The 25,528-nt window shown below is 44.3% G+C and overlaps 2 protein-coding genes and 1 pseudogene across 2 annotated transcripts in view; 1 reads left to right on the plus strand and 2 right to left on the minus strand.

Moving 5' to 3' along the window:
- Nucleotides 1-5,127: 5,127 nt before the first annotated feature.
- Nucleotides 5,128-25,069, minus strand: FSAF1 (40S small subunit processome assembly factor 1). Its single transcript, XM_002717335.5, has 7 exons — nt 24,936-25,069; nt 21,972-22,312; nt 8,578-8,634; nt 7,443-7,538; nt 7,215-7,301; nt 6,599-6,651; nt 5,128-5,632 (listed from the first exon to the last, which is right to left on the minus strand). The coding sequence occupies exons 1-7, from the start codon at nt 25,015-25,017 to the stop codon at nt 5,494-5,496; spliced, it is 855 nt and encodes a 284-aa protein (XP_002717381.3). The 5' UTR covers nt 25,018-25,069; the 3' UTR covers nt 5,128-5,493.
- LOC127483658 (U4 spliceosomal RNA) lies at nt 23,583-23,648 on the minus strand (annotated as a pseudogene).
- Nucleotides 25,070-25,136: 67 nt separating the features above from the next.
- The window catches only part of GNPAT (glyceronephosphate O-acyltransferase), a 40,629-nt gene continuing 40,237 nt past the window's right edge, over nt 25,137-25,528 (plus strand). The window contains exon 1 of the mRNA XM_002717374.6: nt 25,137-25,376. Within this exon, the coding sequence (XP_002717420.2) occupies nt 25,302-25,376 (75 nt within the window). The 5' untranslated portion in view covers nt 25,137-25,301. The remainder of the gene's footprint in view (nt 25,377-25,528) is intronic.

Genomic DNA, 25,528 nt, shown 5'->3' on the forward strand with positions numbered 1-25,528 from the left:
TGTGAACAGCAGCCACATTATACTAAGGCAGACATTAACCTGCTTCCTGCCCTCTTTATTATCTAGGTTGTGGAATCTGGGGTCTCCGAACCCATAGCTTGTCTCCTTTGTTTCCAAAATGAATGTGATGAGGTACAATGAACTAAATGGGTGGTTGGCCTACAAGGCAAAGGGGGCTGGCTGATTGTGTTGTGTTCAGATAACTGGTAACTGCTGGGACTTGACTGGCACAAGCCATGAAGTGGCTGAATGGAGAGGCTTGGCTTTTCTGATGACATTGACTTCACTCACAAGCAGTTGGAGTTAAGACTTTTGGGACAGTTGAGAGGCATCGCTTTTCTCTCAAGGGGTGCAGCTCATTGAGTGTGCAGCTGCCTAACCTTGTCCTGGGGAAGGCCCAGGGGTGCCTGGCACTGTATACCACAACAGGCCCTTGAATGAGCCTCCAAGGAGAGGCCAAAACAGGCTTCAGTTTGGCAAGGGAGCCTTTGCTGCTGAGGAAGCAGGACCGCGTCGGGTGCTTGCTCCATGACTCCCATGCAGGAAGGCCTTCCCAACTTCTCCCACCCCCGGAGACTGGACAGCCCAACCCCAGGCTTTCTCAGCACTGAGAGGAAGTGGGGAGCGGGCAAAACAGAAAATGTTAAATGCATGATGTAGAATTGCTCCCTTTGCACTACACTGTTGTATTAAGCATGAGAGGTGTTTGTTTCACGTTGGCAAAGGAATTTAACAAGAAACAAAAAGCTTTGTGTCCTTATTTTGACTGTTGACAGAATTTCCACTCTCCTTCTTCATTACCCCTGCCCCCATCCCCTGCCCATTCCCTCAGTGCATCCCCTTTCTGTCACTGGTTGTAGGTATTTGATGGCTGCTGTCGGTCCTTTTGCTGTTCGTGATCCACTGAAGACAAGGAGGGGTGGGGAGTGGTAAGGAAAGTAACTTTTTTCTAATTTTTGTATTGGTATCCACAAGCGTTTGTATTTTTTGAATTGCAAACACTGTGTTTTCTGGTCTTTGGGGGTTGGTTGAACTTTCTGTATTACCTTTTGGAAAACTTGAGTTTTACCACAGTCCTAAGCAGATTTGAAATAAATTCTTTTGACACTGCCAACAACTGAAAGACAAATTGTGGTCTGTAGTTACTGCTCAGTGGCAAGATCTGCCTTTCTCCAAACTGGCTCTGACTGCCCAGTGGGCGGGGCAGAGGCCACAGTAGGGGAAGGCATCGCTGGGTGGCAGGTCAGTGTGGTCCTGCTTGGCAGGCCCAGGAAATCTGGAGGTGATTACACGTGACTAAATTGTCAGGCAACACCTCAGACACTGGGAAGTTATGGGAATAAACATTAACATTAGGTTAAGATAAATTCATGATGAAAAATTGATGATGGGTTCTAAGTAGAGACAGATATTTGGGGGAAACACCCTAACCCACCTTAGGAGCATCAAAGAGCCTAATCAGGGCCGGCGCCGCGGCTCACTAGGCTAATCCTCTGCCTTGCAGCGCCGGCACACCGGGTTCTAGTCCCGGTCGGGGCACTGGATTCTGACCCAGTTGCCCCTCTTCCAGGCCAGCTCTCTGTTGTGGCTAGGGAGTGCAGTGGAGGATGGCCCAGGTGCTTGGGCCCTGCACCCCATGGGAGACCAGGAAAAGCACCTGGCTCCTGGCTCCTGCCATCGGATCTGCGCGGTGCGCCGGCCGCAGCGCGCCGGCCGTGGCGGCCATTGGAGGGTGAACCAATGGCAAGGGAAGACCTTTCTGTCTCTCTTTCACTGTCCACTCTGCCTGTCAAAAAAAAAAAAGAGCCTAATCAGCCCCTTTAGCCACAGACTGAGACCAGACGTTCTATCCTGAAGATTCCGTTCCTTGTTGCCACTCTCCAATCATCAAGAGCAGCTGTTTCACATGTCCTTTGTCTTAAAACCAGCTATCTGCTGGATACTGATTGGGCTCGGCTGGATTAAGGGTGACTACAAGTTGGGGGTCTGGGGAAGCAGACTCTTAAAATGAGGAGTTTCTTGGTGGGGCTGGGTTGTGGTGCTCCATGGATCAATACCCATAAAAGCCAAGAGAAGGAAGCAGGACTGGACAGAGGGAGACACTGACTGAGCTGTGATAAAAACCCAATGAAGGTCTCCGCCAACTTGACTCTGGAGTTCTGCATGGGGATGAGGGGGCTGGGCTTTTATATCTTCACATCCATCATTCATTTTGGATCACCCCAGGAAGCAGTTGAGGCAATCCCTGCAGAGGGCTGACAGCTTATTCTAAAAGGGCTCTGTCCTTCATCCCTGAAAGGCAATCTAGTAGGACATCGCAAGGTCCATCATAATCCACTGCCTGTGCCATGCAGGTCTGTGCTGTATAGTGTCGGGAGAGCTATTCTGGAATTCTAGTGAGGCATGTTTGGACAGGAAAGTTTGTGGGTCCCTATCCCTGTAGTTGACCTTGGAGCTACAAATAATGATACTATCTGCCTCCTTTTCATTCTAGATCCTCCTCATCCTCAGGAGTGCCTCTGCTAATTTTTGGTGGCTTACCTGCTGGCATGATCCAGATCCTCATGGCGGGGGGGGGGGGGGGGGGGCTGGGGAGAGGCAGGAATCTGAGCCTCTGTCACCAGGCTCTTCTCAGACCAGGGGTGCTGCCTTTTTCCAGTTCCTACCAAAATTGGGCAAAGGAAGTATTCAGGGACACCCCAGTGAATGACTAGGGTACAAACAGAGCCATACCCACCCCTGCAAGGTGCAAGGCTCTTCTTGCCCACAGGACAATGCTAGCTAGTTGTTCAGTGAGATAACTGCTGTGCCCTCTGATCCCTCATTGGGAGAGTGGGACCTCCAAGTTAACAGGGCCACAAGTCGTGGGGATAGGAATCCCAGGAAGTAATGGTAGAATAGATTCCTGGGCAGTAACAGCAGACAGGCTATGCATTCTTTATTCCTGGGACACAGCACTTTATAAATGTGTTGCCTGGAGGGTGCTGCCTCCTCCTCACAAATCATGCACACCTTTGACAGATCTTTCCCTCCTTCTATCTGTTAGGACAGCAGTTCAGGATGGTGGACTCCAGAACCGTCTTGCATCTCTTTTGTGTCACATGAGTCCCTTGGTTGTAAGCAATACTGTCTTATGAGACTCCGTTCCAAGGGATAATCACTCTGTGCGCTTTTGGGATAACGGAGCTGGCTGAGATCCTGCAGACAGGAAAGACCCATGACTAGGATAAGGATCTACTTCCATGAAAATGGATCTCTCTTCCTTCCAGGGTGGAAAGAACTCATAGCAAATGTGTCACTTTGTGGTTGTTTGGTCTCCCCAGGTGATGGTCCCCTACTGGGGACTCAGCGTTGGCCTCAGTTATCGGCAGATTCAATGTTTCAGCAGCAGCAGCCGTTGGATGGGCTTGAGTAGGAATAATAGAGCAGCCACCCACTTGGACTTGAGTCCATCCATGATAAAGCACAAGATAAAAGATACTTCCTCCTCTGCCAGCTGGTCCCAGAGTGAGTTCAATGAGGGAGACCACACTGTGGTATGTCTGGATTTTAGCCACACTGCCTGCTTGTGCATGAACCCCAACGGGCAATGGATTGCCACTGGCCCTACCCAACTTCATCAGGTGGCAGGACTGACAGAACTGAGCTCATGATGGGACTTCTGGCCTCATATCATTTGGTATACCAGTGCCCAGCTGCGAAGCTGACTTTTACTGCAGATCCACTATGATCTTTTGGCTCAATATTTGGGCTCCACTCATGGCCTTGCTAGGGGCTTGATGATGCCATTCTCCTGTTGGGGCCCCTCCCTGCCCATCACACAGATTCCCTAAAGTGACTTCAAACACCCTAACAATCTGACATTTCTTTCACCCTGGACTACGTATTTTTTCTTTTCCAAACTTGCTTTGTTCTCTCCCCTCTCATCATACACTGCTCCCTTTGACTGACACATTGTCCCACTACTGGATCAGGATGTCCCTTGCCCTGGTGTGCTGGTGCCCATGACATCACAGCTACATGATGGGTCTGTCCCCACCGTCCAGCACCCAGCCCAATGCCTGAGTGTGCGGCACAGATACACAATGGGGAAACCCATGAGTCGGGTTACATTTTCAACACCAAGCTCAGTCACCCTCTCTCAGGACACCTGTTCAGATCCTCATGGTTAAACCTAATCTGCTTCAGGGTAGTTCATGTCTCTTTTGTATATATCCACACACGGCAGCCATGAGCTCCTAGAGGGCCGGGACACTGTGCTTTTGTCATCTCTGTATCTCTCTGCATCTAGCTTTACCTCTGACTTGGTATTGGTGGTATATTGGGTATAAATATATTCATGAAATATTCAAGAAATGCCTGAGTATTCATAAGAGTGCTTGATCCTGGGCTTGTAAGACAAGACAGACTTGGAATATACAATGAAGAGAGAAGGGAAGAAGTTCTCTAGGTGAGAAAAATCAATTGAATGACAGTATAGTTGCAGTACTGGGAGCAGTTCAGGCGACCAGCTGGTAGAGTGTGGGCAGTGCTAGGAGAGTGGAATCAGTAGTATTACGAGGTAACCTGAGAGGGAGACAACATTCATTTGAAAAGAGATACTAAGATATGAGTTAAAATCAGCTGTTGTCATATATACCATAAAAAGTTATTTTTTAATTTATATAACCTTTTATAAAGTAGATTTCTATACATAGTAGGCTGAAAACTAAAACTGCTTTTCCTTGGGGGCCAGCTCTGTGGTATAGTAGGCTAAGCCTCTGCCTGCAGTGCTGGCATCCCATATGGGCAACCGGTTTGTGTCCTGGCTGCTCTTCTTCTGATCCAGCTCTCTGCTATGACCTAAGAAAGCAGCAGAGGATGGCCCAAGTTCTTGGGCCCTTGTACCCACGTGGGAGACCTAGAAGAAGCTCCTGGCTTCAGATCAGTTCAGCTCTGGCCATTGTGGCCATTTGGGGAGTGACCCAGTGGATGGAAGACCCTTCTCTCTGTCTCTCCCTCTCTCTGTAACTCTACCTCTCAAATAAATACATAAAAATCTTAAAAAAACAAAAACAAAAACCTGTTTTTTCACAAAACTGATATTTTACCACATTCTTAGTTTCTTCATGACAAAATAACAAATCATTAAAAATGTTATAAGGCAATTTAATGTTAATTACTAATGTTTTCAAAACAGTAAAATTATGAAAAATCTTATTACATTCACGTGTATCAAACTTCATTGAACAAGAAACAAAAAGTGAAACTTGCTGGAGAATATTCAAATGTTTTTTTCAGTGGGTTTACATTACACTCCTGCTGCATGTGGTCCAATTGTTCAGTGCCTTAAAACAGACACTTCAGCAACTAGAAATCTTAGTTCTATTTGACTTTTCCCCCTAGGAGAAAGCACTCGTTGAAACATGAATTAAAAGTAGTCTAGAAGTCTTCCAAGGGTCCAGGCCAGCACAGTGGCTAGTTGCCATTCCTCTTTTTATCTAATAAAATACTTCATTTTGCTACTCTTGAAGAATTTATTTTCTTGATATCACTTGGGCTCAGAATCAATGTTCCATTTTTGAATTTTCCAACTTGTCCAGCCCGTCCACTTGACAAAATACTGGGAGCCGACTTCTTCTTTTTGGATTTCCTGTATGTAAAGCAAGAGAGAGGCACTGTGCACAGGCAAGCTTCTAGTGAGCACTGCAGCACCAACTGGGCTACTGCAGTCTGGGATACAAACTCCAGATTCCCTCCCTGGAGCCCCACTCCACGTGGCACCACTGGCCTGCCTGCAGTCTCCGAAACACATGCCTTCCTGCCTCAGGAACTCTGTGTGGAACACTCTGCTTCCAGACCGTTCCAGGCTGTCATCTCCTCGTTCAGTTGTCAACCTCCTTCAAGTAACCTCCCAGCTCACTTCCAGTGATTTTCTCACAACTCCTTTTCAACCCTTCCACTGTACTTGTCAGTGCCTGACAGCACCTTACTTTCCGTCTGTATGTTTTGGGTGTTTCCCTCACTATGGTACAAGCTCCTCAAAGGAAGGGATACCCTCAGTGTGATAATGGCTGTATACACAACGTAGGGCAGCTGTGTGCTCGGCACACTGTGGGTACTCAACAGACACCTGTGCCAAACAAATGACCACTTCATGGCGTGTACAAGCACAAGCAGTCAAAGAATAAAGGTTAAGACAAAAAGAGTCAATTTTGAAAGAGTAATCCAAATAGAGTAGAACACACACTTGAATGAAGTTAAGAAACAAAATCAGTGTCCATTATGCACAGTTCCAGTGTTCTACATTACCCAGTATATCAAAGCAGAGGTGATACAGACCCCGACTGCACTGTCTTGTCAGCAGACTCTTAAATGTCTGGTCTTTGAAAATGGGAGACAGGGGAAGCTTCCTATTTTCAGTTCTGAGGCAGATTCTTGTTCTTGGGCAATTAACTTAATACTATCTTCCCCTTATAGGGACTGATTGTGATAAGAGACAGTTACACACTCCAACAGACTTGAAATATCACATATATTCAAGGTGTTATTTTCAGAACTAACTAATCAATAGGCTTATCCAGATCATTCAATGCTAGTACCTGATGGCCTCACTCACCTTTCTTCTTGCCCCTTCCTCTTCTTTTTCTTGAAAATATCTGTGTCCTGGACCTGATTTCAAAATTTAAGATAATATATGTGTCAGTAGTAGATAACAGAAATTCCAGAAAAGGCAAGAGATTTGTGACCAAAAGCCACTGGGATACTACTTGTTCTTAATGTTTTTTTCAAGTGGGACCATAAAACATAGCAGTCTCAAAAGTTTTACCCTAAAGTCCTTTGAAGAATGTGAAATTCAATCTTACACTGAAGTTAAACCTTCCATTTTAGGAGAAAGAAAAGGCATGTAACATCTATTCTGCTTGTGGTTCTTCATAATGAGGGCTTTGTGGTGTATACAACAGAAAATGCAAAGAAAAAAAAGATTACATATAGGAAGAAGATCAAAGTCACCTGCTATTTGAATAGGCATTTGTTATTTCAAAAGCAAACCTTTCATGTTAATAGGCCAGATGATTTGGTTGGTATTACAAAATGTAGCTGACTCAAAGAAGCGAGGAATTTGATCATTTAGGTCTGGTGTCTTGACTGCTCTCTGAGCACCATTCCTAGTGGCAAACTGTGTCCCTTTCTCTTCTAGTTTAACAGAGTAAAGAACAGACTGTCACACATACCATTTTCTTTTCTTTTTCCTTTGCTGCCTGTTTTTCTTTGATTTGTTCCTGCAAAACCTTGTAATTCACATAACTATTTTTGGGAGGCTGAAATCAAAGAACAAGGACATATGTCACCATTTATAATTCTGCAGAAACTTCCCAGTATCCCCTGCCCTGACATGCATGCCCCTGGCTTTCCCCTTTCTGCATCCTTCCTGATGGTAGAAGTTAACAGCAGCCCCTCACTTTAGCACCCAGCATAATGGCACGTTCCTGTTCCAGGACTCTTTCTGTTCCTTTTCCATAGCCCGTGATCCCAAAACGGTGTACTTCCAAACGAGCCTGCAGACACAAAACAGAATCAGACCCAAGCACATTCTAACCTCCGCACAGAAAAAACACATTCCTGACACGCTGTTCTGTTCCAACAGCATGTGGTAATAATCGCATTCTGCTGTGTGTGGCTGAAGGAGCTCTGCGGAAGCACCTGCACCATGTTACCACTATCTCACAACATCTTTCTGCCATCTTTGATTTGGACAGTTCACGCAAAGAATTATCTCCACCAAATTATGACAGAGCAGATACAGTGCAGAGCTCTAAAATACTTTAGAATGCTTTCTAAAACAAGACATTACCCATAAAGGCAATAATTCCAACTGAAAAACACCTTTCTAAACATACCTACATAGACTTATAGCAGTTTCAAATACAGATCCATGATTTTAGAAGGAAGAGAAAAAGTCCTAATACTCAATCTTGGATTTCCTTGTCCTTTTTCTTATTCACTAAAAAAAGATTTATTTATTTGAAAGACAGAATTACAGAGAGAGGTAGAAACAGAGAGAGGTCTTCCACCCGCTGGTTCACTCCCTAAATGAATGGCCAGAGCTGGGCCGACCTGAAGCCAGCAGCCAGGAGTTTCTTCCAGGTCTCCCAAGTGGGTGCAGGGACCCAAGCACTTGGGCCATCTTCCACTATTTCCCAGACCATAGAAGGGAGCTGGATAGGAAGTGGAGCAGCCAGGTCTCGAACAGGCACCCATGTAGGATGCCGGAACTGCAGGCAGTGGCTTTACCTGCCACACCACAGCATCAGTCCCTTATTCATTTTTAAAACCTGTTACTACCAAATAATACACACATCTCTACTTTTCTTGACATTTTATCATTGCCTTTGTAGTCATACAAACATTACATACTAAAAAGTATATAATATTCATCAAGTGGATGTAGTGACTTGATTAAACATTTTCCTAACCATCTGACATGTAAAATATTAGTTTTTATTATAAAAAGCCGTTAATTTATTATATATTTTAACACATATAATAAATATAATAAAATTAATTTCAATAATTTAATAACCTCAAAGTACTTACCTTTTCTAGATTAAATTCTTGCACATCCACACCTTTCTCAAGGACACTAGTTTTGGCCTGCAAAGAAAAAAAATTCTTATTAAAATCATCTGTTACTGTAACATTGTAGTATCTATCACCAACAGAATAATCATGTTTTTAAAAGCCTTGAGCTTGGCCGGCGCTGCGGCTCAATAGGCTAATCCTCCACCCTAGCGGCGCCGGCACACCAGGTTCTAGTCCCGGTCGGGGTGCCGGATTCTGTCCCGGTTGCCCCTCTTCCAGGCCAGCTCTCTGCTGTGGCCAGGGAGTGCAGTGGAGGATGGCCCAAGTGCTTGGGCCTTGCACCCCATGGGAGACCAGGAGAAGCACCTGGCTCCTGCCTTCGGATCAGTGCGGTGCGCCGGCCGCAGCGCACCAGCCGTGGCAGCCATTGGAGGGCAAACCAACGGCAAAAGGAAGACCTTTCTCTCTGTCTCTCCCACTATCCACTCTGCCTGTCCAAAAAAAAAAAAGCCTTGAGCTTAACAGACTCATACTCATTAGACTGGCTACCAATAAAAAATCAGAAAAATTTTTAACATAAGAAAGTAAGTAAAAAATGTTGAGAAATTAGAACCCCTGTGCTCTACTGATCTGTGCTCTACTGATGGGAATGTTAAATGGTGCAGCTGCTATGGAGAACAGTATGACAAAAAGGTGAAACAGGTTATCCAGATGATCCAGCAACTCCATCTCTGGGTATACACTCAAATATGTACACACCTATATTCTTTTTTTTTTTTTTTTCATTTGACAGATAGTTAGACAGTGAGAGAGAGAGAGACAGAGAGAAAAGTCTTCCTTCTGTTGGTTCACCCCCCAAAATGGCCGCTAAGCCGATCTGAAGCCAGGAGCCAGGTGCTTCTTCCTGGTCTCCCATGCGGGTGCAGGGGCCCAAGGATTTGGGTCATCCTCCACTGCACTCCCGGGCCACAGCAGAGAGCTGGACTGGAAGAGGAGCAACCAGGACTAGAACCAGCGCCCATATGGGATGCCGGCGCCACAGGCGGAGGATTAACCAAGTGATCCACGGTGCCAGCCCCACACCTATATTCACAACAGTGTTGTTCACAATTAAAATGCAGAAGCAACTCAAATGTCAATTGACAAATGGATTTTTTTAAAACGTGGTATATTCATACAATGATTATTATTCTGGCTCACTAAAAAAAAAGAAAAAGGGAACTCTGACACATGCTACCACCTGGGAATCTTGAGGCATTATGCTAAGTGGAAAAAAAGCCAGTCACAAAAGGGCAAATACCATATGATTCCACTCAAACGAGGTATCTACAGTAGTCAAATTCACACAGAACACAATGGAGGCTGTCAGGCACTGGGGGTGGGAGAATGAGGAGCTATTGTGCAACGTTCATAGAGTGGCAGCTGAAAAGATGAAAAAGTTCTAGAGCAGGGACCAGTGTTGTGGCACAGTGGGGTAAGCCACTATCTGCAATGCCGCCATCCCATATGAGCAACCAGTTTTAAGTCCTGGATGCTCCACTACCTATCCAGCTCCCTGTTAACACATCTGGGCAGGCAGTGAAAGAGGGCCCAATTGCTTGGGGGCCCCTGTCACACACACAGGGAGACCCAGATGGAGTTCCAGGCTTCTGGCTTCAGCCTGGCCCAGCCATGGCTGCTGCAGCCATTAAGGGAATGGATCGGCTGAATGGATGATCTCTCTCCTTCTGTGTCTCCCTCCACTGCCTCTGTCATTCTGCCTTTCAAATAAATAAATCTTTAAAAGACAAAGTTCTGGGGCTGGTGCTGTGGCGTAAAGCCACCACCTGCAGTGCCGGCATCTCATAAGGGTGCCAGTACGAGTTCTGGCTGCTCTACTTCTGATCCAGCTCTCTGCTATTGCCTGGGAAAGCAGTAGAAGATGGCCCAAGTGCTTGCGCCCCTGCACCCACACGAAGAAGCTCCTGGCTTCAGACTGGTGCAGCTCCAGCCATTGCAGCCATCTGAGGAGTGACCCAGTGGATTGGAAGACCTCTCTCGGCTTCTGCCTCTCTGTAACTCTGCCTTTCAAATAACTAAAATAAATCTTTAAAAAAAAAAAAAAGTTCTAGAGACAGATGGCAGTGATGGCTGCACAACATTGATGATGTATATAAATGAACTGCAAACTTTAAAAGGGCGAAGATGGCAATTTTATGCTGTGTATTTAACCACAATAATAATAATAAAAAAAAGCTATGGAGGGGCCAGTGCTGTGGCATAGTAGTAGGTTAAGCCTCCACCTGTGCCACTGGCATCCCATAACGGTGCCAGTTCGAGTCCCGGCTGCTCCATTTTCAATCCAGCTCCCTACTAATGTGCCTAGGAAAGCAGTGGAAGACGGCTCAAGTGTTTGGGCTTCTGCATCCATGTGAGAGACCTGGATGAAGCTCCGAGCTCCTGGCTTTTGACTGACCCAGCCCAGGCCATTGTGGACATGTGGGGAATGAACCAGCAGATGGAAGATTTCTCTCCTCTCTCTCTCTCTCTCTCTCTCTGTCTCTCAGTCTTCTGCTGTAACACTTTCAAATAAATAAATTTTAAAAAATAATTAAGAATTGGCCAGAAGCATGAGATTGTTTTTTAAACATTTATTTTACTTATTTGAAAGGCAGAGTTAGAGAGAGGGGGGGAGAGACAGAAATCTTCCATTTGCTGATTTATTCCCCAAATGGCCACAATGGCCAAGGCTGGATCCTGCCAAAGCCAGGAGCCTCCTCTGGGTCTCCTTCATGGGTGCAGGGGCCCCAGGACTTGGACCATCTTTCTCAGGCACCTTAGCAGGGAGCTGGATCAGAAGTGGAACAGCTGGGACTTGAACCGGAGCCCATATGGGATATTGGACACTGCAGGTTAACCTGCTACACCACACCAGTCCCGAAGCATGAGATTTAAAGGAATCTGTTTTGTCAATGACATTCTACACTTAGACAACAGTAGCAGTCACTACTCAACTCCAGCTCCAAAATCTGTGCAAACAAGAAGGGGGATGTACCAGTGTGCAGCCTCTAGAAAAGGTGCTGGCTCCCTTGGAGGAAAATGGTAAATGGAGGTGGCCAACCCTGAGCTGCCAGCGGCTGTTTTCCAGGGAAGGTGTCCTGCTGTCCCTGTTCCACAGAGCACAGTCTGTGCTTGGAGGGCTCCACAAGACCCTGGGCCTAGGCCGCAAAGAGGTGCTGAGCACAATGCAGTTCATGTCTCTTGCTTTATCTTTCTCCAAACATGAGTTCTATTTTAGTTTATCCTCATTTTTCCCTATCTGCATTTAAGTGTATTGGTCAGTCACTGAATGTTTTCAGATGTCAGCTTCTGCCTCTATGAAATGACTATTCAGATGAGGGACCTCATATTTATTTCACAGAGGAGTTAATGTAATGAAACAGGTTGAAGTATGGTAAGTAGGCAGCAAGGGCCCAACAAGTAGGAAGACTTAACAAAAGCACTGCTAGTAACTCTCTGCTGACTATATAGTCAGCAGCATCCTGGCACTGGCACAGCACTACACATTAGAGAGGAACTGTCAAGGTCTGGATTTACGGCCTTGCCCTATGCTATTAGTCACAACAGACACATTTCCACCTTACTTTACTGAGCTTCCTGGCTTTCACTATGCTCACAATCTGCTTTGATCACACAGTCCCCACTTGGCTGACAGAATCAAATGCCTTCCACAGGGCCATGGGGATGCCACTGGGGCACTTCCATTTTATTTACCTGGAAAGAGAATTACTTCCTATTCCACGGCTGGAAAATGTTGGTTTACTTTTCCAGTGGAAAATATACCTACTTAGTATGATAAATAGGAATATATACTTTCAAAAAAAGGATTAAATCTTGATGATCTCAGGGTCATATCTAAACCCTCAAATACAAATTTTATTTACACCAACAAAAAACAACCTTAAATACTGCTCAGATCTCCAAAATTCCATGAAATATTTACTTCTTTTTCTAAATAGCTAAATAATTCCTCACTTTTCTTCCCTCCAACCCACCCAACTGAAGCAATGATTAATTAAACTTTCTGAGTTGAACATTTCTTTCAGGTGTTGTGATGCAGCAGGTTAAGCCTCCACTTGCCACGCCAACATGCCATATCAGAATGCCAGTTTGAGTGAGTCCTGGCTGCTCTACTTGTGATCCAGTTTCCTTTTAATGTGTCTGGGAAAGCAGAAGATGGTTCAAGAGCTTGGGCCCCTGCCACCCATGTGGAACATCAGGATGGAGTTCCAGGCTTCTGGCTTCAGCTTGCCCTAGCCCTGGCTGAGGCAGCAGCCATTAAGAGGTGAACCAGTGTATGAAATATACTTCTCTCTCTCTCTGCCTATCAAATAGATAAATCTTAATTAAAAAAAAAAAAAGAGAGAGAACTGAAACACTATAGAAGCCTTCTTGGCCAATTGTGTGATAGCCACTTTGAGGCAAAACCCATGGGCCCTGGTGAGAAATTCTCTGGAAGAGAGGCAGCGTCCAGGCTCTGACTGTCCCTGCTGTCCCCAACAGCAGTCCCACAGGAAAGCAGACTCCCTGTACGTCAGGCCAGTCATTCTGGCTGTGGGAACACCAGGGATCAGGGGCTGGCTAGACCAAGTGTAGGGCTGTGTGCTTGGGTGGCAGTTCTGCCCAGACACAGATACCCTGGTGTCCCTATGCCACCACTAACATTCACCAGAAACATCTTAGTCTTAGAACTGTTGATGTTTCTGAGAAAGGGTTTGAGGTCTGGATCCGTGCATGTAACAAATGCAAACTTTGCTAATTATTTCATGTATGCCAAGTCTCTATTAGCTTGACCTCATCACCATCTAACTTTTGTTTTGATTCATAGCTTTAAAATTACTTTCCTACATCATTCGTAGAACATTCTCTGATTTAGAAATGATTCCTCTCATATTCACTGTGGCGGGAGGCATAATTTCCTACAGGCAATGTTGGGTCCTCCTCTACATCCAGGCTTACAGAACTGTGCTTCCCTGACTACACACATGAGGCGTGCCAATGTGGTTTTCTTTGGCCAAAGAAACCCAAGCAGGGAGTATGTATGCCCCCTTCCATGTGGAACCCTTGAGAGCCATTCATCACCCCTTCTCTTCACTAAAGCAAGTGATAACCCTCTGGGAGGTGGTACCCCATCTTTCTGAGTCCTCAGATGAGCATCATGTGGGACAGAAGATCTGCCCTTGCTAATCCTGATGAACATTCAACTTGAGAAAAAATTAACTTTTACATTTTAAGACTCTGAGATGTAGGAATTGTCACCGAGCTACAGCCTAACCTTATACAAGGGACACAGAAAAGTTTGCAGATTATGAGAACTTGTATGCTATACAATGAAGAAAGAGGAAAGCTTTAAAACAGTTTGACAGAAACATGGCAGGTAAGGGATGAAGACAACAAGCCACCAGATTCAGTGAATCTGCCCACAGTGGGCTGATTATGAATATTTTCTCTAGCATGGCTTAGATTTGTTTTATTTTACTGTTACAGAAAATGAGGGCAGTTTCAGGAATATTAAGCAGTTTGTTCTTACTTCACTGAAGGTAAACTACTTCAACTACATTACTTTCGTCTTCACACATATCTGACAATAGATCTACTCAGATCAGGGAGAGTGCTATAAAAAGAAGGGCACAGAGGACTGTGTTGTAGAGCACCGAGGAATGAGCTACATATTTATTGTAGGGTCAGGATCCAGTTTCAAAATCAAGATGTCTTTACAATTTAGAAAAGCAATACTAGGAATAAACTGAGTATTACATACCACAACCCATAAATAAACATTACTTCTGCACACCAAATGGGAAGAACAAAAAAATGACTTTAAAGAAGGCTCAACAAGTTTTTCTGCCAAATAAATTTGTACCAATTGTGAAAGAAAAATAACAACTCAGCTGTGGTTTTCAGAGCGTTGGGTGTTTGGGATTGTGAATATAGGACTGTGGGGTTAAATGTTTAGCTGAAGGCAAGTAAATTAACCTCTCTAGGCATCAAGTTCCTCAGAAGTGAAGACAAGGTCTCAGGAATTGTGAGGAATTGTGAGACAATGAAGGGACTAGTGAATATAGATAATCACTCTCAGTACACAGTGAACTCCAAGTGAAACCAGCCATTTGCTTGCACACTTCGAAGCACCCTACAGGTACACATCCAAGGTCAGAAGAGGCAAGAATCCCTTCTGCTCCAGTTTATGTTCTGTTATTTCTACTAGGTGTTTCTTATCCCCTTTTTATCTAGGTCATGAAGGAAGCTAAGGCTCCTGAGGCAGAGTCAGTGAGTAACAAATGCTCAGGGTAGAGAAATGGCAGTGATAAAGGCTAAGCAATATTTGTTTTGTTTCTTTTAGGCTACAAATGACATTTGAATTGCTTAAGACCATGAGAATTTTCTTCTTTACAGGCAGCCTTGCGCCTATTAAACAGTGAATTCACACTCTCATTCCTCAGATCACTAGGCCACCCCATCTCAAATCTTGATCATTGGAACAAGCCCCTAATTCAGTTCCCTCATGCATCTTGCTCAACTATAATCCAATCACCATCCAGGGGCCAGAGTTCTTTAAAAATATAAAGCAGATCATCTCATGCGTTTGCTTAAAATTCCTTGGCAGTTTTCCATATACTTAAAACTGAAGTCCAAAGGCCCCACTCCTGACTCTGAGAGTCCTGGACAGGGCAAGACTTCTGCTTGGCTCTCTTACATCAGGCTTGCACATTCTCCTGTGTCCTACTTCAGCTGGTCTTCTTCCAGCTCCTTGACCTGTGAGGCCTTGTCACAGCCCAGGGCATTTGCAAGGCTGTTTTCTCTCTGCCTAAATTGCTCTTCTCCACCATTTTACTAATACCATTTAATACAGCATTAGCCTGAATATTATCTCCTCAGAGAGAGACCCTGACCACTCTATCTAGAGTCAATTCTACCTGCTATTCTCAGGACCCTGTTTGTTTTCTTCAGAGTGTTTACTCTTTTTAAATTTATTACTAATTTATCTAGGGTTTCGCCTGACTCTACCAGCAATCAGTAGTATACTCCAGGAGGGCAAAGGATTGTATTTTGTTCACTACTGCATCTCCAGTGTCTGGAAACAGTATGGGCCCAATTATTTGTGGAATGAATGAATGAATGAATGAGTAACCTCTTACTATTTTCCATCAAACTATTTCTATTATCACTGGGATGATAAAAATGACACAAGATCAGGAAGTTCATTTGTAGGTTAGACAATTGGAACAGGTAAAATGTTACATAAATGATGGCCAAGTTCCCAGATCAGCCCATGAAAATCTGTTGCAATGATGTTTCATCATAGAATTTATAACACAAGTTTAGGTTCTGGGAAAAGAAGGTCATTTCCTGGGTTCAGAGAGGGCCAGCTGGATTGTTGTCCAATTCACCACCACCTCTTCCTTTCTCAAGTAGTCTCTAGAGATGGCCAGCTGATTTCATGATTAATCAATGGACGCTATCATTACTTTATTATATATTTTTGCCAATTCCATGTCAGTTTGAATTACCCTAAAATGGCTTATAAACTCTTAGAGAAAAAGGCACAACCACAATTTTCCATGTTACACAACTCTTAGCACAGCATTATGTATGTTAATTTGCCCAAAATTACTGACTACCCTTTTATGGCAAACCTTATATCTAGACTATGCTAAAATAACCAATGTCTGGGCCGACACTATGGCATAGTAGGTAAAGCTACTGCCTGCAACACCTGTATCCCATATGGGTGCCTGTCTGTGCCCTGGCTGCTTCACTTCTGATCAAGCTTCCTTCCAACGGCTTGTGAAAAGCAGCAGCAGATGACCCAAAGCTTGGGCCCCTGTTACACATGTAGGAAACACAGATCAAACTCCTGGTTCTTGGCTTTGGCCTGGGTCAGCTCTAGCCACGCAGCCACTTGGGGAGAGAATCAGTAGTTGGAAGACCTCTCCTCTGTCTCTCACTCTTTCTCTCTCTTTAATTCTGACTTTAAAATCAATGAATAAGTAAACGTCTAAAATAAAATAATATAACCAATGTCATATTAATTTGCATTTATTTACATGCTGTATTGTTAACATTCTAGTTGGGGTATACATGTTTTTAGTATGTCCACATTCTATATCTCCTTATCCAGATATCCTCAAGTTTTCATAGGATAATTTTTTTTAAAAGAGGAAACTGGAAGCACCAAGGACAACTGACAACACTCATTAATTAAGTTCAGGAAGTTAAAAATGTGGAATGAGTCGAGGTTCCTGAGAAAAGTTAACTGCAGTGACAAACATGGAGGACAATTAACAAGCCTGCCACAGATGTCCTATTAATAACAGACAGTGAGGTGCAGACTCATTCAATGCCAATTTTTTTGTTCTTTCCATTAAAAAGAAAACTTTTCATTTCAAAAAAAAGGAAACCATATATAAGAGGAAACCAAAATCCAAGAGATTTGAGGAAACAAGAGAGGATGCCTAAATGCTGTATGTTAGTACAGTTCTCTAAATGCCAAATTATATTGCACAGGAGTGCATTCCAATCTTTTCTGCAACATGTACACACAAAAAATACCAGTATTAGTATTTGTAAGGTACTCCAATGTAAGAACAACGGTCAGCTTGGGGGCTCTGACTACCCCAAAGGCCAAGGGAAATTCACATTTTGGTTCACCTGTAACAGTTCTCAGTGTCCCAGTGTCTGAAACACAAAAGTTGGGAGAATGACCCAGAATCCTAAAATAAAGGTAGATATTACTACAGAATACCTTAGTAATCTTTGAGTAAGAGATGCTGGTGAGCTTGACATGAAGCAGTACATGAATTCAAAGAAAGATTACATATACGGTTTGTAAAATCATAAAGATGTGGTAAACACTGGGAATTAACATGCCTCTACACACTTTCAGAAAACAATGCTGTCAGACTATCTTCATAGTAGATGGAACTGTAGCTTCCAAAAAGATATGGCCATGTCTTAATCCCCAGAAACTGTGAATGTCAGCTTATCTGACAAAAGGGTCTTCACAGTTTAGTTAAGAATCTCAAGATGAGATCATCCCAGATTTAGGGTGGACCTAAATCCAGTGCAGATGTCCTTCTAAGAAACAGGAGGGGGCCAGCATTGTGGCATAGTGGGTAAAGCTGTTGCCTGCAACACCAGCATCCCGTATTGGCACTGGTTCATATCCTGGCTGCTCCATTTCTGATCCAACTCCCTGTTAATGGCCTGAGAAGACAGCAGAGGATGGCCCAAGCACTTGGGCCCCTACCACCCATGTGGGAGACCAGGATGAAGCTCCTGGCTCAGCCCTGGCTGGTGCAGCCATTTGAGAAATAAACTAGTGGATGGAAGATCTTACTCTCTGTCTCTCCCTTTTTCTGTAACTCTGACTTTCAAATAAATAAATCTTTAAAAAAAAAAAAGAAAAGAAAGAAAAAGCAGGAAATATGAGACTCTGACACTGGAGGGATGACAGCCATGTAAGGACTGAGGTAGACACTAGAGTTATATAGCCACAAGGAAGAGAAAAGGAAAGATTCTGCCATAGAGCCCTCAGAGGGAGCAGGGCATAGCCTTGTCAACAACTAAATTTTGAATTTTGGGCCTACATAACTATCACTGAAAAAATTTCTGTTGTTTCAGGTCACCAAGTTTTTGATAATTTGTTATGGCAGCATTAGACACTAATATAATCCTCATTTCCTTTTTTTTTTTTTTTTTTTTTTAAGATTTACTTTAGAGATAGAGACAGGGAGAGAGAGAGAGGTTTTCCATCTGCTGGTTCACTCCCTAAATGGCTGCAGTGGCTGGAGCTAGACTGATCCAAAGCCAGGAGCCAGGAGCTTCTTCCAGGTCTCCCATGTGGGTGCAGGAGCCCAAGCACTTGGGCCATCCTCTGCTGCTTTCCCAGATGCATTAACAGGGAGCTGAATCTGAAGTGGAGTGGCCGGAACTCGAACCTGCACTCACATGGGATGCCAGCACTTCAGGACGGGGCTTTAATCTACTACACCACAATGCCAGCCCCCTCATTCCCCCCCCCTTTTTTTTATAGACAAAGATTTATGGGACACAGGGAATACAACAGAAATGGGATGTCTGGATTTCAGAGATGAATTTGACAAAATCATTATGATAAACTTGTAGGGGGAAAATAGCTTAGCTAAAGGCATTATAATACCTGACTTCAGACCATACTACAAAGCAATGGTAACCAAAATAGCATGGTACTGGCATAAAAACAGACATATAGACCAATGGAATAGAACAGAAAATCTAGAAAAAAAATCCATGTATGTGATACTTAATTTTAGTGTAAACTTGGCTGCATTAAAGAATACCTAGAAACCTGAAAAAACATTATTTCAGTTGTGTTAATGAGGGTGTTTCCAGAAGAGGTTAACTTAAGAGTCAGAGTGGCTGAAGTGGAAAATCCACCTCAATGTGAGTGGGCACAATCAATTAGTTAAGGGACCTGGAGAGAATAAATCTAGAAGATGTATTGGTCTCTCTCTGAGAGCTGGAATATGGTGATATCCTTGCCTTGGACATCAAATTCCCAGCTTGCTGGTTTTTGGATTCAAAGATTTATACCAGTGGCCTCCTTGCCAGTACTCAGCTTCCACTCTCCAACTAAGAGTTGCACCATCAGCTTCCTTGGTTCTGAGGCCTTTGGACTCCAAAATGAGTCACGCTATTGGCATCTCAAGGTCTCCAGATTGAAGATGACCTCTCATGGGACTTCTCAGCTGCCATATACATGTGAGCAAGTTCCCCCTTTCTCATATTTATATACATTTATCCTATTGATTCTGTCTCTCCATAGAACCATGACTGATATAATATATTTAAAGTCAACTGGTATTTGATAAAAGCAGCAATAACACGCATTGGATTAAGGAAATGCTCTTCAATATATGATGTTGGAGGGGCAGATGCTTGGCCAGTGGTCAAGGCCTTGGTTAAGATGCCCACAGCTCATATGAGCATGCTCAGATTCAAAATCTGGTTCTGCTCCTTACTCTAGTTTCCTGCAAATGCAGACTCTGGGAAGCAGCACTCACGGCTCAAATTAACTGGATTCCTACCACCCACATGGAAATCTAGACTGTGTTCCTGTGCTCCTGGCTCCTGGCCTCGGCCTGGCCCAGCCCTGGTCATTGCAGGCATTGCAGGCATTGCAACACACACAGGAGCTGTCTCTTTCTGTCTCTTCGCCACTCAAATAAAATAAAATAAATAAATAAAATAAAAGGTGTTGGGAAAATTTGATACCCACATGCAAAAGAAACCATACCTTCATCTCTCATTGTATACAAAAATCAACTCAAGATGGATCACAGATTTAAACAGAAGACCTGAAATTATTAGCTTAAAGTGTTTCTCTTTTAAAACATTGGTCTAGGTAAAGTTTTTGGATATTATTCCAAAATCACAACATAAGCTAGAATTGATGAAGTTACATCAAACTAAAAACTGCACAGCAAAAGAAGCAAACAACAGAGTAGAAAAATAACATATAAAATAGGAAAACATATTTGCAAGCTGTATATCTGACAAGGGGTTAATAATCAAAACATACAAGGTACTCCAACAACTTAATAGAATAAATAACCCAATTAAAAATGGGCAAATGAGCTGAATAAACATTTCTCAAAAGAGAATATACAAATGGCCAAGTATATGAAAACATGCTCAATATCACTAATCATAGAAACGTAAATCAAAACCACAAGGAGATAATCAGCTCATCTCAGAATGGTTATAGCCAAAAAGAAAAAAGTAACAAATACTGGTGAGAATGCATGGAAAGGGGAACTCTTCTACAGTGCTGGGAAGAATCTAAATTAGTACAGCCATATGGAAAACAGTATGGAGGCTCTTCAAAAATCTACAAATACTACTACTGTATTATCCAGTAGTTCCACTGTGAGGTGTACAGCCACAGGAAATGAAGGTATGGAAACACTCTAAGTGTTTATCCACAGATGAATGGATAAGCAAAATGAATGATGTATACAATCAAATATTATTTAGCCATGAAATAGAACAAAATTACGTCATTTGCAGCAACATGGATGGAACTGGAGGTCATAACGTTAAGTAAAGTAAGACAGGACCAGAAAAAGAAATACTATATGTTCTCACTTACACGTAGAAGCTAAAAAGTTAATCTTGGAACCAGTGCTGTGGCACAGTGGGTTAAGCTAGTGCCTGCAGCGTCAGCATTCGATATGAGTGCTGGTCCCGGCTGCTCCACTTCCTTTCCAGCTCCCTGTTAATGTGCCTGGGAAAGCAGCAGAGGATGGTGCAAGTACTTGGGCCCCTGCACCCACATGGGAGACCTGGATGAAGCTCTTGGCTCCTGGCTTCTGTGTGGCCAAGCCCTGGCTGTTGCAGTCATTTGGGGAGTGAATCAGCGAATGGAAGACCTCTCTGTCACTTCCTCTCTCTCTATTAACACTACCTTTCAAATAAAAATAAATCTTAAAAAAAATTAACTGAACATCTAAATAGGTACTAGAGAGGATTTTGAATGTTTCCAACACAAAGACATGATAAATGTCAGCAGTGACAGATCAATTACCCTGATCTGTTACACTGCATATGTGCATCAAAATTTCACACTATACCCGACAAATATATACAATTACTATGTATTAACTGAAAATAAAAATATGTTTAAAAAAATTTTGAGGAGTGATCACACCTCCTTCATGGACAGAATTTTGCAAAGGTCAAATGTACAAGTTTAGTCTGAGACTGCTGCTAAGTAAAAACAAATTGCTTTCCTACCAGAATGTAAGGGCCTTATGAGCAAGGATTTTTGTATATTTTGTTCACTGCTGTGAACAAGGCCTAGAACACTGAATAGTACATAGTAGGAAGGCCAGAAATAGTTGCTGAACCATTTTCTCTAAGCCCTAATGAGCAGAAGGCTTATACTGGAAAAACGTTAACTCAGCAGGTCTGGGTTTAGCAAACCTGCAAATTTCCAGGAAAGTCTTACTTTCATGACTGTCTAGTGGCTGGCTCCTGAGAAGTGAGCAATTTGAATATTCTGTCTGACCAGAATGTTTCTGCATACCTGAGACCTTGAGCCACTGAAGTAGCTCTCAAGTTTCCCCAGATGGTTTATATTAACAATGTGATTTATGGCAAACACCTGCTTTGCTCTGGCAGTCTAGATCTTAAACGACAAGGTTCGTCTCCAGGCCTATACAACTCACAACGACTATATGCTCAGTCCTGAGTCATGTGAGCCCTGTCAGCAAATCCTTGGGCCTGAGGGTGGTCTTAAGGGCCCTTGACCCAGTCTGTAAATGTATGCACCAAATAGCACAGTGCTAGGGCTTCATCACACACATATAAACTAACCAACTCATTACCTTTGTACTCCCATCTTGTGCCTGTTTCAGCTTTCTTTTTTTATGTCTGCTGTGAAATTCTACCACTTCTACTCGATCCCTTGTTTTCTTTGTGGGAGAGGAAGATAGCGCAGCAGCAGGGACTTCTGGTCCTGAGGGTGCATCTGGAGAGGTGACAGCAGGAGCACAGTGCAGCTCCTCTCGGAGTTCCTCGAAAAAGCTAGAGGCATTCTTCTTCTGGCTTCTTAGCGAGCCAGGCAGGGGAGCTCTCTCCACTACCAAGGATGCTACAGAACTCTCGTCTTTTTTCTTGTGTTCCCTTTTCTTTCTGATCTTCTTCTGTTCTGTTTCTTCTGTGTCTCCTGTTTGTTCAAAGACAACAAGGAAAAATAAATATTCCTGGTGATATTTAACTATCACCAATGTCAAATACATGAATGCAGTCGTGCATATACATGGTCATAAGCTCTCAGAAGTACACAAGACAAAGTGCTTTTCTGCATATAAGGGGTATCTGCACAACTTACAGAATTCAAAATGTAGTCCTCTTTTCCCAGATAACTGTCTTTGCCACACCCTAGGCATCACTGTCACCTCTGCAGTGGGCCCCAGTATTCCCATACTGCTCATGCTTTGTACAAAGACTGTCTGCCTCGGCAGTCGGTGTTCTTACTTAACCCTTTCTAGGTGCTTGTAATAGCACTTTATTTCACAGTTATAAATTAACATGAACCTAATACAACTGTCTCAATCTGAACTCCTCTTTTTTTTTTTTTTTTAATGACAGGCAGAGTAACAGACAGTGAGAGAGACAGAGAGAGAGGTCTTCCTTCTGTTGGTTCACCCACAAATGGCCGCCACGGCCGGCAGTGCGCTGATCCGAAGCCAGGAGCCAGGGGCCTCTTCCTGGTCTCCCATGCCGGTACAGGGGCCCAAGCACTTGGGCCATCCTCCACTGTCCTCCCGGGCCACAGCAGAGAGCTGGACTGGAAGAGGAGCAACCGGGACTAGAACCCGGCACCCATATGGGATGCCGGCGCCACAAAGTGAGCCACCACGCCAGCCCCGAACTCCTTTATTTTCTACTGAATCATTGTATCTACTCTGTTTCATCTGTTAAAATGCTTTCAGTCACCTGAAAGTTCTGACTAAAATTCTAGGTCTCGTTACTCATTACAGTACAAATGCCACAGCAACCTCCAAATAACAGCTTATTATTTGTGTAGTCTATTCTCAAAAAAAAATTAAGACAACAAAATTTTTGTAATAGAGATATAAAAACGAGTAGACAGTTTATGCCTGCAGAGCTCTCACTTGGCATGGTTTCCAGGCTGCGTGTACATGAATTAGGACTCTGAATAGTCCTTTCCTCTGGATTTTAAAATTCTTAAGTTCAGAGCCTAAGTCTCCTCTGTCTTCCACTATTTTCAAGGGCACAGAGATGCTCTTTCCATAGTACAAATACGTGGAAGTGCATAGCTGGAGCTAAACTGTGGGAATTAGAATCCAGATTCCAAATTAGTAGCTAAGTAACCTTCATCAAATTTGTTTATTTGGCATAGCAGCCTGCAATGCTGGCATCCCACATAGGTGCTAGTTGTGTCTCAATTGCTCTACTTCCAATTAGCAATGATCAATTAGCAATAATTGGGCCTCGGATAAACCTCATTGGCTACAATACTGCCACTGCGCAAAGCTCAGCTGCTCTGCTTCCAATCCAGCTTCCCGCTAACAGGCCTAGAAAAGCAGCAAAAGATTTTCAAGTGCTTGGACCTCTGCCACCCATGTGGGAGACCTGGACGGAGTTTCAGGTTCCTGGCTTCAGCCTGGCCCAGGCCCCGCTGTGGCATCACCCGGGGAGTGATCCAGCAGATGGAAGATTTCTGTTCTTTCCCTCTCTGTAATTCTTTCAAATAAATAAATAAACAGATCATTTTTTAAAAAAAGTTTTTCTTTAATCTCTAGTACTTGCTTCTATACTTGTAACAATAGAATAAACGACTATTTAATGAGGTGAAAATCGAGTAAGTAAATATACAAAAACCATGTAGTATATGGTGAAGTTCTTAACACTTTCAATCTATTATGCTGTTGAGGTGAGCTTACACTCTTTGAGCAACTGCTCAAGAGGATTTTTGCAAGGTCACTGTCAATTTAAGAAACGTGTTTGATTCTAAAAGGCATTACTGTTTAATGACTGATGAACTTCTGAACATGTACAGGGCCCGTCACCTTCCCCACAGCAAGTTCTTCCTTCTGAAATGCCAGGCAGTTGTCCATCTTTAATCATAAGCCTTTCTTTTTCCCCCATTAAGATAAGAGAAGGAGAGGAGAAGGTTGGCCAACTTGTCAAAAAAAAAAAAAAAAAAAAAAAAAGGTGGTGAGAGAAGTTTCATGAACTCCTCTGAAGTCCTTGGCAAGGTTACACAGGAAGGAGCAAGTTCTTCAGTCGAAGGACCATCTTTTTTCCGAAGCGCCAGGCGGCTGGCTGCCAATCTTTAATCATAAGCCTTCTTACTTTCCTCTTCCCTCATTAAGATAAAGGAGAGCAAAAGGTCAGCCAACTTGCCAAAGGAAAAAAAAAGTTAAGAAAAGCTTCACGAAAGTGTTCTCAAAGCCCTTGGCCGAGGGCACACTCCTAAGGCCTGAGGCCTCAGCGTGCCAAGGTGGCACCCACGCACCAGGGTCAGGCATGTTTGGACGCTGCTTTGGGGGGGGGGGGAATTCCAGAGCTATGGAGAGGTGAAAAAGGGGGCTGTTTCGAGAGCCCTGGGCACATCACCCCAGTTAAGTCTGAAAGCCTTGGCTCTTCCGACTAGCAGTAGGATGGCCTTCACTCGCGGGGCGGGGAAGGGTGTGCTGGACCCAGCGTCGGAACCGGGTAGGACGGAATGAGGGGGTGCCAGCCGTGCCAGAACCTTCAGCCTGCAAGAGGAGGCCGATCCAGTTCGCGCTCCACGTGGGTTTCCGAAGCGCTGCACTCACCAAAGTCGTACAGGTTCTGCAGAAGAGTATCCAGAAGTGTCGGGGAACTCGGAGGCGGAGTAAGCCCCTGCTCCTGTGCCATCGTGGGGTGTGCAGTAAACTCACGGCCACCGCGCCGTGCCGGGATGCCGCCGAGCGGCGGCCCCCACTTCCGGCTTCCCGTGCCCGCGCGCCTGCGCCGCAGGGCCCCACGCGGCTTCCGTCCTGGTTAAGATGGCGGCGGCCGGGGTCTTGGGGAGCGGTCGTAGAGGGTGCCGCCGCCCTAGGCGAGGTCGGGCCGCCCTGTGCGGAAGAACCGCCCCCTGCAGCCGCACCACCAACGCTTAGCAAAGAAAGCGAGGCCCCGCCCGGGACGGCAGCTGCAGCATGGATTCTTCTAGTTCATCTAATTATTTCTCTGTCGGCTCCACCAATCCCAGCGCTGTCGTTCTCCTCTACTCGGTAGGCGCGCCCAAGGGAACGAGGCCCCGGGGCGGGACCGCGAGAGAGGACCCCCTTGTCCAGGTCTCTTACCCTTTTGGCCCACCACCGCCGCCCCAAGCGAGTGGGTCCTGAGAGCCTTGAAGAGGGGCTGTGTGATTGGGCTTGGTCTC

Source organism: Oryctolagus cuniculus, chromosome 13, assembly GCF_051225735.1.
Source record: "Oryctolagus cuniculus isolate XC-2025 breed Fujian yellow rabbit chromosome 13, ASM5122573v1, whole genome shotgun sequence".
In the NCBI taxonomy this organism is placed as follows: domain Eukaryota; kingdom Metazoa; phylum Chordata; class Mammalia; order Lagomorpha; family Leporidae; genus Oryctolagus; species Oryctolagus cuniculus.